The sequence below is a fragment of the Ostrinia nubilalis genome, chromosome 5 (assembly GCF_963855985.1).
Source record: "Ostrinia nubilalis chromosome 5, ilOstNubi1.1, whole genome shotgun sequence".
NCBI classification, from domain to species: Eukaryota; Metazoa; Arthropoda; class Insecta; order Lepidoptera; family Crambidae; genus Ostrinia; species Ostrinia nubilalis.
In genome coordinates this window covers 11,553,648-11,570,874 of record NC_087092.1, presented here as the reverse complement: position 1 = coordinate 11,570,874, position 17,227 = coordinate 11,553,648, and the positions used below count along the sequence as shown (strand labels likewise).

At 35.8% G+C, this 17,227-nt stretch overlaps 2 protein-coding genes across 4 annotated transcripts in view; one reads left to right on the top strand and one right to left on the bottom strand.

The window, feature by feature from the left end:
* The window catches only part of LOC135071927 (coenzyme Q-binding protein COQ10 homolog A, mitochondrial), a 123,749-nt gene that overhangs the window by 31,536 nt on the left and 74,986 nt on the right, over positions 1 to 17,227 (bottom strand). The window lies entirely within an intron of this gene.
* Positions 1 to 17,227, top strand: part of LOC135071926 (plasma membrane ascorbate-dependent reductase CYBRD1) — a 104,715-nt gene that overhangs the window by 19,694 nt on the left and 67,794 nt on the right. Inside the window, exon 1 of one of the 3 annotated variants that reach the window (XM_063965810.1) lies at positions 395 to 864. The exons of the other annotated variants lie outside the window; for them this stretch is intronic. Within the exon in view, the coding sequence (XP_063821880.1) occupies positions 842 to 864 (23 nt within the window). The 5' untranslated portion in view covers positions 395 to 841. Of the gene's footprint in view, positions 1 to 394; positions 865 to 17,227 lie in introns of those variants that run through there. 3 annotated transcript variants of the gene reach the window in all.

Sequence of the window (17,227 nt, the reverse complement as noted above, 5' to 3'; positions counted from 1 at the left end):
AAAGCGCCCCTTTCGGGGGCCCCCACCACTTAAGCACAACTCCGTCGATGTCGAAAACCTAGGAGAGTCTTAATGGGCAACCAATGAAGCCATTAAAGCAATAAAATCTTTTGTAGGAATTATTTCCGATTTAAAATCTAATTCTACTGGACTAAATACTGAAGCTCTACATATTTCTACAGTATTAGTTCAGAAGAATATTAGTTCCTTGATGATACAATAATATCAATTTATGATAGAGCTACAGCTCTATTCTGTTTATGTCGATACTAACGCCACCTCTACGCGGCTGTACAGTTTTGTAACACATTTCAACTGTCCGATAAAGGCCTCCTGCCAGTCAGTGTAGTAGCGCACTGCCAGATGGCGTGACTCGTCCGAAACTATAGATCATTTCAGTAGTGATATTTTATTTATTTTTACTAATTACTGACATTCAATTGACTAATTGAATTAGTTTCCAGTGTTGAAATTAGTATTAAAATAATGTGAATATTAGCTAACGATTATTTCAAAAACTTTTTTACTTTGAAACCAGTGGCACTGTCTCTATCACTCACAGGGGACAAGTATGGTGCTATCTCAATCCAACACACTCGATTGGTTAGAACGAAGTAGGGCGCTTAACTCGCGTCCGGATCGAGTTGAGATCTCGGAGAGTGGCGACACGGACATCGTAAGAATCGTGCTCATGTGACCGTTTGCCGCCAAACTTTTATATTTTGATTTTCGAACTTTTTATTTTTGAACAAGTTGTGTTTTGTGCCAGTGTTTTGGAAATATTTTTTGGAACACTTTTTTTGTGATTCCTTATCTGTTGTGATTTGCTGAATTGGAAGAAATGGCCCGTGGAAAGAGTCAAACGTATGTTTACTTTAATTTATTTTACCATAGTTATAGTGGCAACTGGACTAGATACCGATAAAACTGGTTTCTGTATTCCTGTTACAAATACTTATTTTACTATTAACTTTTTTCCTGTTTATCTTTGACTTTTGATTGAAGTTATCGTAAAAATTACGGGTGTAATTTTCTCTTTAGGTAAATGCGGTCGTTAGACAGTAATTCTATGGGTACTGACATACGTGTATAATTATTTTGCCCACTGCGCACTGTCCACACCTATTAAATATGTTGGTACTGGTGTGACGGGTAGTGAGTGAGCAGTAGTATTTAGTAACACTCTGAATACCTACATAGTAATTTTCCTGAATATTTTGAGATAATTATGATTTCGTATAGTATCATCCACGAGAATGGAAGGCTATACCAGGTTTTGGCCATCAGTAGGTTTCTTAAACGATAAAGAAGATAAAGAAGATTACCAAGAAGTTTGAATAAAATTCTAATTTGTTGGCAATAAAGTGCAGCTATGTTTTAATTAAAGTATTTTTTATTCGTAATACTGCAATCATATCTTTATTACAATATCTGACATTTTAATTACTGGAGCAGAATGTGTAATTCTTAAGTCATAATATTTATTTATTCAGTTATTAATTTCTTCACTCCAAAGCCTTCATTTATGAAATGGCTGTTACAAAAAAGATATTAAAATTGTGAATTAATTAAACCACAAAATTCCGATGTATGAATTGAAACAGAACAAGTCAATTATTTTAATTAAAATGCAATCAGTAATTTGTAACTGTTTAATGTAAGAGTTTATCATTACTTATTGGAAAGTAGAACGAAGTTTACGCAATATTTTAACAAGCGTAATAAGCTAATTATGGGACTAGTTTAATTGTATGCACTGGCAGATAAAATTAACTAGGCTATAAGGATATTTACATTTATATTGCTACTTGTTTCTTAAACATTTGGAATTTGAAAAAATCGACTGTAGTATCGGGTGTGTATTGAACCCACGATTTTTCTCTTGTCGAGAGTCCGAGATCTTTAATACTTTATAAATCAAAGATGTAGTTTATCTGACTGATAAGTTTCTTCTACCGGGGATTTTATTTGCAAGTGGTTAAAAAAGCAAGAATAGTCAAGATTTGAAATATTCTACATACCCATAAATAACCTAAGTACTTCCTACAGGTGAAATTACAAACTTGACAATTTTTTTCATCGGTGTTAACTGCAATGTGTCTTCAATATCAGTTCTTACCTAGATTTTATACATGAATATTTCTATGAAAGGCGTTTTCTCATGGCGTCCATGGCTGACCATGGCATGAGTCGTGGCCACGGTGATTATTAACACTAGCATCGGGACCTAATGACGTAGTGTCTTCATGTCAGTTCCTACCTAGATTTAACACATAATGTTACATTCCTACGAAAGCTTTAAAAAGACATAGAGTTCACTGGCACCATCAAGGTAGCTGCACGGCTGCACCGGCGTTTTCTCATGGCGTCCATGGCACCATGAGTTGTGGACACGGTAATTATCGCTGGCATCGGGACCTAATGACGTGTGGACGGGAAGCACGTAATTTGCGCCCCTGTGTTTACTGTAGAGTGTCGCGTCGTGTTACTATTTATCTATTTTTTAGTCTGTGTTGAATGTAATCAGTGTAAAAGGAAAGGAAATTGTAGGAACTGGTATAATGCTTTTAGTTCTTAATGCTATGTCCTAGTACAAAAGAAATGATAGGATATTCATTACACGTGTCAATGATTGCAAGACCACATATCAATCTGACTTTGTCGCTTCCCAAATTAAGCTCAAGTCAACCAACTCAAGTTACCTTTATATTGCTACCTGAAATAGATTTCAAATTAAGTGCGAATTTTTGTAATCGTAAAGTAGAGCAGGACATTAGATTTTTTACAATTTTGTTAGAAAATAGAAACTTTTAAGTACTTAGCTTCTGCATATTATTCAAATTCAAATAGTTTATTAAGTACATAGGCCAGGGCGTCTTATACACGTCCCAAATATAGCTTGTTTATTAAGATACTACAGTATCAGCTTGATGTGCTGTAGTTCATTATTTTTTATGCTCTGAAATAGCTATGGTAGCTTTTGTTACACGAAAATCTTACTTGTAATGACTTCGTGTACAATTACTACTTACTAGTAGTTTATTGTGAGATTGCGTCACAAAGTCTAATTGAGACATTCTTTTGTACCAAGACTAAGGTCAAGTTAAGAACAGTTTTGCTAGCGTGTTGAACATATTAATCAATTAAATTAATCATTGATCAATGAGCGACAGGTGTGCTCTACAATGTTAATTGGCCGACAAAGAAGTTGATGAATGTAATGTCCACAACCACATTTTATAGTTAAACAAACAAACAAACACTCGTGTCATTAAACCATTCGTAAATAATTGAGGAAAAGTACATCAGTCATAAGAGAAACTGCAGAAATAAGTTGAATATGTATGAGTTGTAGATGTACATATATGTATCTATCTGCATCGCTTGAAAATGTTTACAAAATTATTTTTAAGTGTTTCTGTCTCTTTAAACGATTCTCAAATTGATATTGAATCTGATGGGTATTATTGGTCTCTACACCCCTTTTTGTGATCACCCTACAATATAAAAATCGGTTATCAATCAATGATTTGAATGATGCGCAAACGCATCCTCGTCTCAAATCTGTGGGGCAGCCCACAGCAGACCGGTTGATACGGGCGTTCGACCTCCAGGAGTTTATTAAGTCCAATTCACAGGCGGGGGGACGGGCGCTCAGGAAATGGGATGAATTTGTCGCTATTATTACTCTCTATGAAGCCACGAGACCGGCAGCCATATGTTTCAATCTCTATTCGGTATGACAATTTTGCGTAGGTGCGAGACTTACCACTTTCTTGACGAATAACGACCTATGTGAAAGGAAGTGGGTTCGTTCAACATGCAATCTTTTGTAGGTTGAAGATTCGCTAATGATGAAAACTTTAATAGAACGAATACACGATTAGTTACTTTAAAACATCGTAGTAATCTTTATTAGGAAAATCGAAACCCCGATCCACGCTACCCCGAAAGAACGCTATTTCGAATATCGTTAGTCCAATGCACGCTATCCCGAAAATGATTGACTTTGTATTCAGTACTAAAAAGATATAAACATAACAGCTTGTAACATTTCAATGTTAGCAAAAACTGTACATTTTACAACAAGTTAAACGTCGTTATTTAACTGTATTACATACCCAATATTTCGATTGAAATACTAATTACACGTGATTTACTGTAGTGTTTTCGACTTTAGTAGGTACGTGTTTAACAAGTTTATGTTATGTTGTTTTTGGTAGAATCGTGTTCTACAGACAACGGCACATCAAATTTAACACTGTAGTATCTAATCTATTTGTATTAGGTGCTAGTTTTCAATACAAATGTATAGTTTAATGTGCTACGAAATTGGAGAGCGAAACGGATCTGGTTTTACGGCTGTCTTCATTTCGTGGTGGCATTGGGACTGCATTCAAAGGATGCTAGACAATTAATATGTTTACTTGTTAGATGTTCACGGTATGTTAAGTCACCTTGTAGAATTTACGGTTGATCTCACTTTCTATTGAATTGAATTGATGGAATTCGCTGAAAGGATTCGTCAAATCTGGAGTTCAAACAATTCACTCTCGTTTTAACTCTTATACTACAAACATAATCGCTAGCACATTAGATTAGACCACGTTTTGTTGGAAGATAGCAACTATAAGAACTACATAAAATGCCACAGTGCTTACTTAGCTCAATGTGCAATCGTATGGTTCAAACTAGAAGTTGTCAGATTGGACTGCAAATTCAACAAAATTAAGAAGTTTAGATTTAAAAAAAAGATAATCTCAACTAAGTACATATTTATTTACATAACTTCTATTGAGTGATATTGAAGTGACTTTTGTTGGGGTAGGTCATTAGTCTTGATTTTATCTTTGATGCGTATCGGCGGCTTTTTGGTTGAAATAGGGGTAATTTTGCATCCAAAACACATACTTAGGCTGAGTTGCACCACCTAACTTTGACGGTAACTATAACGTTAACCGGTGTTTTTTGTATGGAGTTTGACAGATTTTTGACGTTTGTCAAAGTTAAAGTAAGATGGTGCAACCCAGCCTTAGTATGATGTGCTGTCGACTCTAAATTATTATTGTAATAAGGATATTATTATGTTTGCCTTAACACTAACATTTCGTTGATTATTATGATTGCATACAAACTAGGACACACCTACATTGTGACTGTTTCATTAAATATTTTTGTGTGCATTTCTCTCTGTTTGAACTTGATAACATAAACGAGGTCAACTTTATATAATTCAATATATTATTATGCTTTTAGATGTTTACGATAAAGCATGTCCATTACAATTACATTTATTTATATAATATAGGTACTTATTATGTTTATAGAAATATTAAATAAATATTTAAAGAAAATCTGGCTATCTTAAACGTGTGCACTGTATTATGTCGAAATTATTTAAAAAAATCAATTTCAATATCGAGATTGTGGTTTGTTCCATACTTATTATTCGGTTACTTTTTATTTTTATACAATTTTTCGTTTCAGATATATTGTAACGCCGCCGTATTTAGTCCACTTACATATTGAAACTTTGAATAAAGACAACCTCAAAATAACATGACTTACTTATAATATAGAGACGCTAACTCGCTAAACGCCCTAGTCACAAGTTTACGTGTGCAAATATACTTTTAACTTTCATTACAGTTTAGTGGGTTACTAGCTGACATTTTGCTATGTACACCTAAGGCCCAGAACAGACGGTAAAACGCAACTGCAACGAAACTGCAACTGCTAGTTACTTTTGAGTTGCATCTAAGTTTCTACCATAGCGTCCGTTGAGAGACCACACATGACGCGACCAGTTTGAAACTTTCAGTTTCAGTTTCATTCATCAGAATCATCAGAAAGTTGCAGTTCGTTGCAGTTGCGTTTCACCGTCTGTTCTGGGCCTAAGAAATCTTGTTGTTAGGTTTCACCGGTTAGAAATAACAATAATCCTATTTTAATGAAATGAACGAGTATAGGGATGTTTCCTGGGTCAAAAAGCAAGAGTTTTAATTAGTCCGTCAGTTAACTTATCAAAAAATACTCTACACGTATTTTTCACTTTTTCAAACTAATGAAAATTTAAAGAGATAAAGCGCGCCAAAGTTCATAAGAAGAGGCCCGTGACGTCAATGCTTGCATAAAAGTGCCGCACGTTGTGACGTCGTGCGGAACTTCAACGCACCATAACTACCTATGTAATTATTTGTTAGATTGACAAATAAAAATATATTTTATGTGTCCAATATTTTTTGATATTAAACATGACGGACTAAAAAAATTTTTTTAGGAAACTAGCCTATTGAATATAACATAGAGTTCTAGGCAATCTAAATCAAAATATTTATTTAGTACTTTGACCATTTCCAGGGACCTTATAAACAACGTATATGTCCCAAATATAGCTTTGATGTCACCACTTCGGGACAATATAAAATGCGCTGGTGATAAGAAGAAGTGGCGGAAGAAATTCAGTCACTATTGTCAGCATTAAGTTCTTTTTTTAATAACTAATGATTTTAATATACTCGTATATTAGGTATTCAATCTTACTATCTAATAAAATCATTATGCCTTATGATATAATCAAACTTCCAAGTAACTCTACCAACATATCGTAACATGTAGAGGTCTTTTCCGGCATATCATTGAAATTCCTTTTTATGCCTTTGAGACTTGACACCATAACGTTCCGTCTTTATGCTTATCACGTGAGAGGCCTATCACTCTCCCTCCCCCCTCTTCAATGGGGGTCATAACTGTACCCGCGGACACGGAGACCAATTCAATAACCGTTGAGCGAAGGGACTTATCGATAGTTTTATCGGTAAGTTATCGATTCAGTGTTCATTGTCAAAGAATACGAATAGTGATGTGTCTATTTAGAAGACAATACCGATCATGAAATAGAGATGAATGAAACAAATGAAAATCTATTTAAATATTGCTAATGAACGTCGTAATTATTCTAAATTAACTGGATACTGTTCTCTGCACTAAATCAAACGACAATTAATTAACTGTAGGTGGCAGTGGAATTCATAATACTTAGTTAATTACCAAAATGAATGCAGCTAGTATTAAGAAGAATTATGAATTCTGCCGTCAGTTAAGCATGAACCTTCAAGAGTTGTAATAGTAATAGTAATAGTATGTAATATTCAAGACCATGTCCTGTAAAGGCACAATTTTAGCTTTACCTATCTCAATAACAAGCTCTACCTATATTTTGAGGGATAGATACTCCATTGAACTTTCAATTAACTCCTGAGCATTATCACCAAAACTGGCGTGCTTAGGAAGGCAATTTGCCAGCGCCAAAGTTATTAAAGCTCTTAAACACAAAGTAAGAGAGTTTAAATTAGAATAGGACAGTGTATATGCGGGCTGCGACAGGTGGGGAGTATTCCTGGCAGCTTCATTTTATGTCCTCGACAAAGTACACGTCGGGACAAATCACGTACGTTGCGATACGTAACGAGGTTTGCTTGTGTACAGTCGACAGCACAGACTGTACATTCTTGTAGTAAAACAACCTCTATTACAACGAGATAAGACGCCTATTTAGCTTAATATGCTGTCGTCTGTCGTCGCCCTAAATGATGTAGGTACTCGTTCGTTGACTTTGAGTACATCGTGTAAACTCGCTGCTTGCCAAAACTGGGAATGGCATTCGTTAAAGTTTATCTACCTACTCTATCATTTTTATTTTGTTTCTTAATTTGCAATGATTACAGTAGGGGCTATAATTATAAAGATTTTACGGAAAAACTGAAACGAAAGAGAGCTGTTTGAACTTACTTTTGCTCGAGTTAACTGAGAGATCTAATTCTTTGATCTTTTCTTTTGCTCTATTCCTGCATTGAAAAGGCACTCTTTTTAATTTATGATTCGTAAATATGAACAAAACATATTATTGTAACCTAGGTATAAGTTTAATTCATAAATTTCCTGAAAATATTGAACTAACTGAAAAATAGTGGATATGATTGATTACTTTTCCTGCGCGCCTAAACTACAAAGTCAATTTAAAACAGACAACAATATAGTAATCAAACTTGGCACAAACAAAACCCAAAGAAAGATGGACGGGGAGAAGTGTTATTGCAGTTTGAACAAAATAATAGAACTTGGGAGGAAGTTTTTCCCGTATTTTAGGGTAACGCCACCCTTTTCAGTCATTATTGGAACTCCGCTCATATCAAATACGGTTCATTAGACCGAAGCACTGAACCTCAGCGATTTCACCTAAAGGCTTATTTTTATCGGGGAATGGAAGTATTGGCGCGTTTAACATGGTTTTTCAATTGAGTTTCTAGATTGTATGAGGGTTGATTTGCCTTTGATTCTTTGTGTAGAAGACGAAAAAAAATGATGAAGAACAGGCACCAATTAGTCTTAAATAGGCACTGCCATCGTAGGAAAATACTAATTTAAAAAACCTTTACATTTAAATCCTACCTAGATCTTTTGTGTAAATTGTGGTTGTGGAGCTGTAACGCGATCAGTACATACAAATAGTAATTATATTATTGGAGTGGTCCTAACGAAATATTCACAGAATAAACTTAACAAAGTCATTTATGCAAATATACGAGTATTCCCTAGTATTAATAAACGTAATAGTATGGTAGTATTTACCTTTTACTCCGAAGTTTGGTAGAAGCTCATTTAGTTTTAATTAATTTTGGCTCGTGGTTTCAGCTCTCGCTAGTTTGCTCGGAGCTTTCCAACAATTTAAGTTATATCTTATTTCGTTCTGTTTTGTAATAATGTTACAAGAATTTGCAAAATTCGAAATTGTACCTAGTTTGCTTTGGGTAGATAATAGTGAAACTGAACATACGTAAGTTTTAGGAGGAATTCCTTGAGCTGGAATTAAAAAGTTGAATTATTGAAATTTAGGCCTGAATGTTTCGTTTCCATTTCTGCCAGTTTCTTATTTTTTGAGATACTAAGGAGTAGGTGGAAAGTATAGAAATATGAGAACTCTAGAAAGAAAAAGTCCTTTGCCCTGAAATCATGTTTTCCATGGTTAACTCGTAAATACTTTTACTTCTGTGTGCTTACCATGCGATAGGTGTGCTCGCTAGCGACTGCGTAAAAAAAGACAGATTGTAGCACCCCTAGCCGCTACTTTTAAGAACTAAAATCTTATAGATTTTTTGACGCACTCGCTAGCGAGCACACCTAACGTAAACTCATGGTAAGCACACTGAAGTCGATTTGTACCCGAATCCGATCGCCTTGAGTTTGCTCTGCAGTTTCCAAAGCAGGATCTGTTTATGCATACAGCGCCGCGGACATTGAGATTGAGACGGACATCTGTCGGTGCACTAGACCTTGGTCTAATCCATCGCATCCTCTCTATAAATATTTATGTTGACCGCACTAGGTTTATGTTCGTACAGACGACAGCGTGTCAAGATAAACACTGGTATCTTATGCTGGTGTCATAGGTGTCATTTTGCAATAAAAAATATAGTTTAATGTGCTGTACAGGGCGGTTTTGGTGACTGACGAGTCGAGTGGTTTTCGGAGAAATTATTTGGAAGCCTTTTGTTTTTCTTAAGTATTACCCAGAAGCATCATGTTTGATGATATTATTGAAGAAGATTTTCGAGATGAAGATGCAAGCGCTTTCTTTGACATGTTTTGTAGCCTTACGTGTAAAAATGTGCCAAATATCAAAACTAAAAGTTCAAACATTTTGACAAAAATACAAAATAGAAATACCTAGATGTTGAATATGCAAAAGGCATCTTTGCGTCGTCTTTTATTTCTCTTAGTAGTAAAATAGTACCGACCAGCCCAGCACAGCCTCGCCTTGTAGCCTCACAGAATGTAAACATTTTGTACCTTGTCTTCTTAGCCATAAGATTCAATTCGACAGCGTTTTATTTGCTGACCGTGCCATGGGTATGCAATTATGGGACGAGAAGTGGGACAAAAGAGTCTTGTCTCGAGTGAAAATAAAACTCGAGTCAGATGCGCGCGGCTCGAAAGCTCGGAGAATATTACGATATTCCATATTCAAATCTTGTAGCCTTAGAGCCAGGAAGGCAACTATCGGAACTATGCATTTAAAACTGAGTAAGAAAAAGCGTTTTTTACATTCTTTATTATAAAGTGTGGGCAAACACGGCTCACGTAATTATTGTCTATTTTAACAATATTACAATTAATATGAAGCCACAAAATCGAAGAAAATAGGGCGGGCAATCTTCTTGGCTTGAAAGTCTTGAGACCTAGAAAAAGTTTGTAGCCACCCCTCAATGTAACAAACAGCTTTAGTTCAATAAGGATTTAGGTCTTACTTGATACAATTTTTATAGGTAAATGTTTAAAGAACAGAGCTGTTTCTCCTATTAAAATAGCTTTAGTCAGTTTTATTTATTCTTGTATTAGATTACATTAATGTAGAGAACATATTCTGTAGTAAACCGTAAAAAGATTCTAAACATTCTCAAACGCTCTACAATTCGTAGACCCACATGAAAGCAGGAGACAAAGCTCCCAGAATCTGATTACAGATCAAATGGTAATGAACTCATTTCAAAGTGTAATGCACGCTGTCCCCTGGAGCGACACAACGCGATGGAAATACTCCGCAACTTTCCCGTGACGTCTCTACAAAGGCTATCTTTTAGGGTAGGGTTGTTACAATGAGGGGCGAGAGAGCTATCGTTTTTATTTAACAGTTGGCACCACTGGCGACAGAACCTTACTCTACAGCGGCGCTAACTGGTGAGGGCCAATACGATATTTTTATAAGACAATACCACACACTCCTGAATCTGTATTGTTTCTAAGAAATGTTAACTATTCGTTTTTGTAAATATTTTACATACATAAATATTAATAAGTATTTCAAAATTGTTTTTAAGTAAGTACAAGTTCAAATAATATGCAAATAAATGTTAATTTAGTCTTAAAAAAATAAACATCTACCTATAACATTAACAGATTAAACATAGCTGTTTTCCGTTAGCAAGTAGACACGTTAGCGCTTTTTAATTTGTCGCACCCTTTTCGCGCAGGTATACGTGGATGTTATTAATAAATTCCTGGCAACCCTACAGGGGAAATGGGATGCGAGCCGATCCCGGGAGAATCCCGGAAACGGGTGTCCGTCGCAGACATCGGGGCTGATTCAGTCGCCCGGATATACCGCGACAGCTATACCTCACCGTTTAGTTGACGCTGGAGTTTGTTACGGAACGTTATACTTTATGTGGTGGAAAATCTTTCGAAGATCGGGCTTTTGTCGTAGCCTGTCTGGATTGGGGCATATTCTTTTGATACCTATTTAATGTTAAACTTGTAAATGTAATGTATCTTGGCGACATTATTATAACAATAATAACTCGTAACACAAGCATATGTATTTAGCTTACCACGATAGGGGTTAAAGGGACTAATGCCCGTTTTCACTATCAATCCCTAATTTTTAAATGACCCCTATGAAAACTAAATGCCTGTTAAATTATGTGTACCCTATGGTAATAGGGTCACTTAAAAATTAGGGATTGATGGTGAAAACGGGCATAAGAATAATTTGTAGGTATTTACAAATTACTAATACTAATTAAAGAACTATTTAAGGTGATCAAAAATATTTCCGTCTCTACATTTTCGAGACAATATTTGTTAATGGTTGTAGAGATCGGTGTCAATATGTTTAGCGGTGATAACCGTACTTCCAATCCAGTTCTAGAGAGCGTTGACTTGTCCGGTACACATGTCGTCTATCTAATAATGATAAATAATTAAATTAGAACGAAACTTATAATATTTTTCCTTGAAGTAAAGCGCTCAGTCGGCCATCTTTGAAACATCTAAACCTATCATTACACCATCAAAATTACAGAAGAATTATCCATAATAGCTGCGTCCAAAACAAATATGTTGTAACTGCATAGAATACCCTTGAACTGACATCTGCAGTCGAATAATGATTAAAAGTAAGGTCGTTCGCCTCGTAAATGCATTCGCAATGATCGTTTGCTGAGAGTAAGAGCCCTTGCACACTTGTTACTTTGACTCGTTATCAGTGCAGTGAATTCTTCTGGTCTTGAGGACACTTTAGTTTGGTAACGACAGCGCAAACGTTTTGCTGTCGCTAAGACGACTACTCGACTAGATGCTACAAATTGTTGGCAGATTTTAAAATACTACGCCACATTGCATGTAAAAAATTGGTCATCACGTCAAAAACAAACAGACTTTTCGCAGAATATCCTGTTTTGAACGCTCTACTGAACTCTTCTGGAGAGTGGCTGTTATCTTTTTATTGGTAACACATTGTTTTTAATGTCTTTTATATTACAAACAGTTGAGAATCAGTTAGAAGCTACACTAGTTTTCTTTCATTACTAGATCTTCGTACCTATATTTGTGTACAGTCTGCGTCAAATAGTTCGTGACACCCAAAGTTACTTGGCAACACATCAAAGTCAAAGTCAAAGTCAAAATTTCTTTATTTGTTTAGACTAATAAATAGTTCTTACAAATCGTCATAAAATATGCTCTTAAGGAGCCTCTACATGTCTCATAATCTTTTTACCCTACCAGCGCTTCGAGACCAACATTTGGCAAGTGCTGAGAAGAAGCGCCGCAACATACTCAGTCACCACTGTCTGCCGGTTAATATAAATAAATAGAAATAGTAGTAGTAGGTACATTCGATTCAGGAGCAGTTCACTGAATTTACCATGCATTCTTGTATGGTGTATCATAAGAATGGGTAGGTATACATCTTTGTTACATATTTGCAACACGTCTTTGTATAAGAGGTTGTGTTGTCAACTTTTTGGCCACGAGTGTCACGCTACTATTTGACGCTGACTATACAGTGCCTAGTGTATAAGGGTCATAAAAGACCCCCAGATGCAATTGGTCGAGCTCTTCATTAGCTCACTCACGATGATATCTCGTCACGTCGCGTTTAGGGTTCCGCAACCATAGCCGCGGTTACTTAATTTCCTCTTCTGTGACAACTTCTTTGTCTGCAATGTCTAATAGCGTAATCTCTATCTGTAGCGTAATAGCGCCTTTTATTTTGTTGCTAGTTTGTTTTGAGAAATTTCCTTTTTTTAGTATTTTAAAGAGTTTTTTAATCATTTCCATCATCAAGTTCAACCATGACTAGATTCGAAAGTTGAAAATGAGAATAATGAAGTTCAAACAATTTCGTGAATCGAGATTTTAAATAAGTACCTACCATTGTCTATCATATTGTGAAGATTTAATAGGACTAAATCATAAAAAAACTGTAATTCACAAACAGCTAAAGACAATGTCTTGATATGTAAAGAAAAAACAATCGCTCATCGATTCTTATTCACCTCATCACTTCCCTCAGACAAAAAGTCTATAAGATTTTATCAGATCGATAACGAATGTCACATGGTGTGGAATCACTGTTATTATCGTTGATGCCCGCTGCTCGGCTACTATCGCCTCTCTATGGGCAATTAACGGGTCAGTAACATTAACATGGACGCAGTAACTAGTGGGGACGCGTTGGAGTGCATTAGGGCACTGCTTTGGGTCCGAATCGATAAGTATGTGATATGTTTTATAACATCGTTGTCGGGTTATCATGAACTTACAAGCTTTTATTGAATCAGAAAACCGTAAGTGACATTTCAGTTCGATATCCAATATCGATTTCAAGACACTGAATGACCCATGGAATGACCCATGCAGATTTCCGTAATGTGGATTTAAATATCTAACTCAAATCTAGATTAAACAAAAACGATACAGAAACACTCATAAGTAAGTGCTCGACTGGTTAATCTTACTATGAAAAGTAACCCGTGACCCCCACGGTTCTGTTGTTAGGTACTGTATTCTTGGTTAAAACTAAAGAATTCTAGGGTGTTTTACCTACTGATCTAATGACTCAAAAAGAACAGCGACCATGACTCAACGTGTTGATTGACATTGATTTGTCCTCTGAAGGCTACAAAGAACTCTTATTGGGCAGTTAAAATTAGCGTCTCTTAAGTGATAAAATTACCTATTGCGTATTTCTGTTGAGCACTATTTGCCGTATCATCACTTTTTTATACTTATTACAGTACTGAAATTGTGTTGTACAGTCACGTTTTAAGTTTTACCCTATGGTATTGGTAATAAAACCTATTTTATCACATTTTACGCTGTTGCGCTAATGAAGGCATCGCATGCGCTTCTTCAATTAACGCGAGTCGCATACAGACAGCGAATTAGTTTTAACGAATATATTGTGTTTCATGTTAGTTGGATGTATGCAGCTGATGTTTCATTGTTCTTCTCTCTCTCTCTTCTATTTTGAAACCATTTTAATTTATCAGTGCTTATGTGCAGTTAATTGTTTTTTGCAGTAACTTAACCACTACCTACTTTATTTTCTTTATTACTACAAATAGTTGCTAGTTTAGAGTAGGCGCACACCGTTGATTTTTAGTTGGCCGATAGTTGTGCCCGATTTTAATTTGTATGAAGAATCGGCCAAATCGAATCGGCGTAGTGTGCGCACTCCCATACATGCCCATACTGATCAACTGCCCGACTAAACTCTCGGCCGACGAAAATCAACGGTGTGCGCCTACTCTTAGACTCTAAGCTAAAATTTAAGGAAAATTGTTGCTAAGGTAGAAATCAATTTACATAATTTTTTCGATTCCATTTCACTTGACTTGGTACAAAAACGATTGTAGCCATAACGCAGATACCAAAGTAGCTTCGCTTTCGTTGGCACCTTTCTCTTGTTTCCAATATGCGGTCGTGGTTTTTGTCTCTACGTTTTGTTGACGCTTGTGCGGTTTCAATTGTTTTGTTTGTTGTCTGTGGGCACGATGGTCTTTAAAAAAGAACTTTTTTTTTCAAGTTCAATCTTTTCAATGTCCTACGTGATCTAGACACTTATTTTTTCTGCATGTAAATGGCAACCCTGCAAGTTTACGTCATGTGACGGCTACCATCAGTCATTATGTTGTCATGACCTTGTTCATGCTCGGATTGTAGTGACAGGAAATTCATTTGCGTTAAAATGTGTAGAGTACGTTAGATACGCCATTGATACGAGGCAGATGGCTGAGCTAAATACTTCAATGGGGCATCCAAGATTTTTTTCCTTCAGGGTGGCACTACTGCAGAATTTTCTATTAAAATAAAACCTGCATGCTTTATTTCTTTGGCTGTTTACGTCAAATAGGCTGCATAATTTATGGCCTTTGCATGATCGCTGAAAAAAAACTTAAATCCAATTATCAAAACAAATGAAGGTGGTTTGCCGGTTTGAATTTTCTTTGAAATCTCACGCGGCTAATCCGAATCCCAAATTAATAATGGCGGTCGAAGTTCGGATATTCCTGCGGGAAAACCGAGCTGTCTCGCCTCTAATGAATTAAGTCAGAACCGGATACTTTGAGAATTTGGTTGAAAATCTATTTTCTTAAACAAAACAAGCTTTGTACAGATGGAAAATACAAATTGTGATTGTTCATTTATAGAGGGCATTACATTGCAAATTAAAGTTATTCTTTTTAAACCGATATAATAATAATGTAAACCAAAACATGTCTTTAACAATGATAAATATGTTGATAAAGCTAAAACCGAAAATGTCAGGATGACATGATCCATTACGGAGAAATCCGTGACTGTGTTTGCATAGTGAGAAAGAGTCGACTTTGCTATTGTTTTATATGGGCTCAATGAAGCAACCGCATCACAGTAGGTAACCTGATTAAATAATTATCTAAATAATTATATAAATGACTAGCTTATCATGATGATCGTTGAGGGTTCAATAACAGTTAACTTTCCCCCGGGACAAACTTTACCTTCATTGGTTGAGTTTTTTTGGCGGTCAAGCTGTAGATCCTGGCTACACAGGAGTTGCAGCGGTGGGAACGAGAGGTGGGGATAGGTAGAGTTCACTTTAACATTTATGATACTTGATTAGGATTAGATCAGGTTACGCTAGATGAAATGCTATAAAAATTGTTTTATAATGCTCATCACATCTTTATGTTCTTCATAACTCGAGATAATCCTTTGAACCTAAATCTGAAGCTTTAGTTAAACAGTACTCTTACTAAAGTACGAGTAACACTGATTCGTATAATAACGTGTTCATAAACAGTATCTAAAATCATTTATCATAATATGGTTCTTAAGATCATCCTATTTGGATGGCTAATGTGTACTAACTTCAGCACATAAATCATCACTGTGGCATCTGTGTTAGTCACAAAAGGTGCATTTTACAGCCAAAGTGTGTCTAAGAGGTGCTGCATAAACTGTACAATTTGCATTCGCAGAATGCGCTCGTGCACGTGCATATAAAAGGCTGCTCGCTCCATCTTATTAAACTACTAAACAACATCCATATTAGATAGGCAGGCCATTTGGAGAGAATATTAATTGAACAGTGCTTTTGACGTCCTTGGTCACGAAAATTCAATTAGCAAACCCACAGGTTTAATAATCATGTTGGACTATGTTTGTGTTGGCGATTGAATGATCATAATTTTATACCAATTTTTATGGACGTAGCTTCATCTAGCAACTAGATTAAGATATAACTAGAATAATTATTCTCTCGTAAACAGACAATTTGCCATGACTTCTTGGCAGACGGTGTTTTAGTAATGAATATTGATGACTTAAATTTTGTAACTTATGCCTGAACTTGGCCTTCACTGGTTAGGTTTTGTTGGCGGTCAACTGTAGATCCTGTAATTAACTTAAAATTACTAACTACTTAAAGCAATTTTCTGGCTGTGGGTTCTTAAATCAAAAATTGAAAGATTTTTAACACTCTTCTGGAAGTTCTGAGCTGAATAAATCCAAAATAATGTCACGGTGATGCCATAGCCCATAGCTCGTTCATTAATGAAAATCAAAAATTCGGATTAAAAAAACCTTTTTAACTTTCACTTGTTTTTCCGTTGTTTGGAAATAATAGTAAGTTTTTGAATTGACATTGGCAAATGCGCTAGCCGCGTGAGCCATGAAAAAAGTTTTTGTCATTTAACAAATGAAGATCGCGATTCGCAATACAACTTCGTCATTGCTGTGAAGAGGTAAACGATCTGAATTTAGGTGATATACCTAACACCTAAATTATTAACCATAGCGTTGCGTACAGCCTACTCAAGTTGTAAAACTAGTTGACTGATTTGGAGTTACGTTTTTGTTATTGTTTATGTAGTGGAACAAAAAGTTTGTGGGTCGTTAT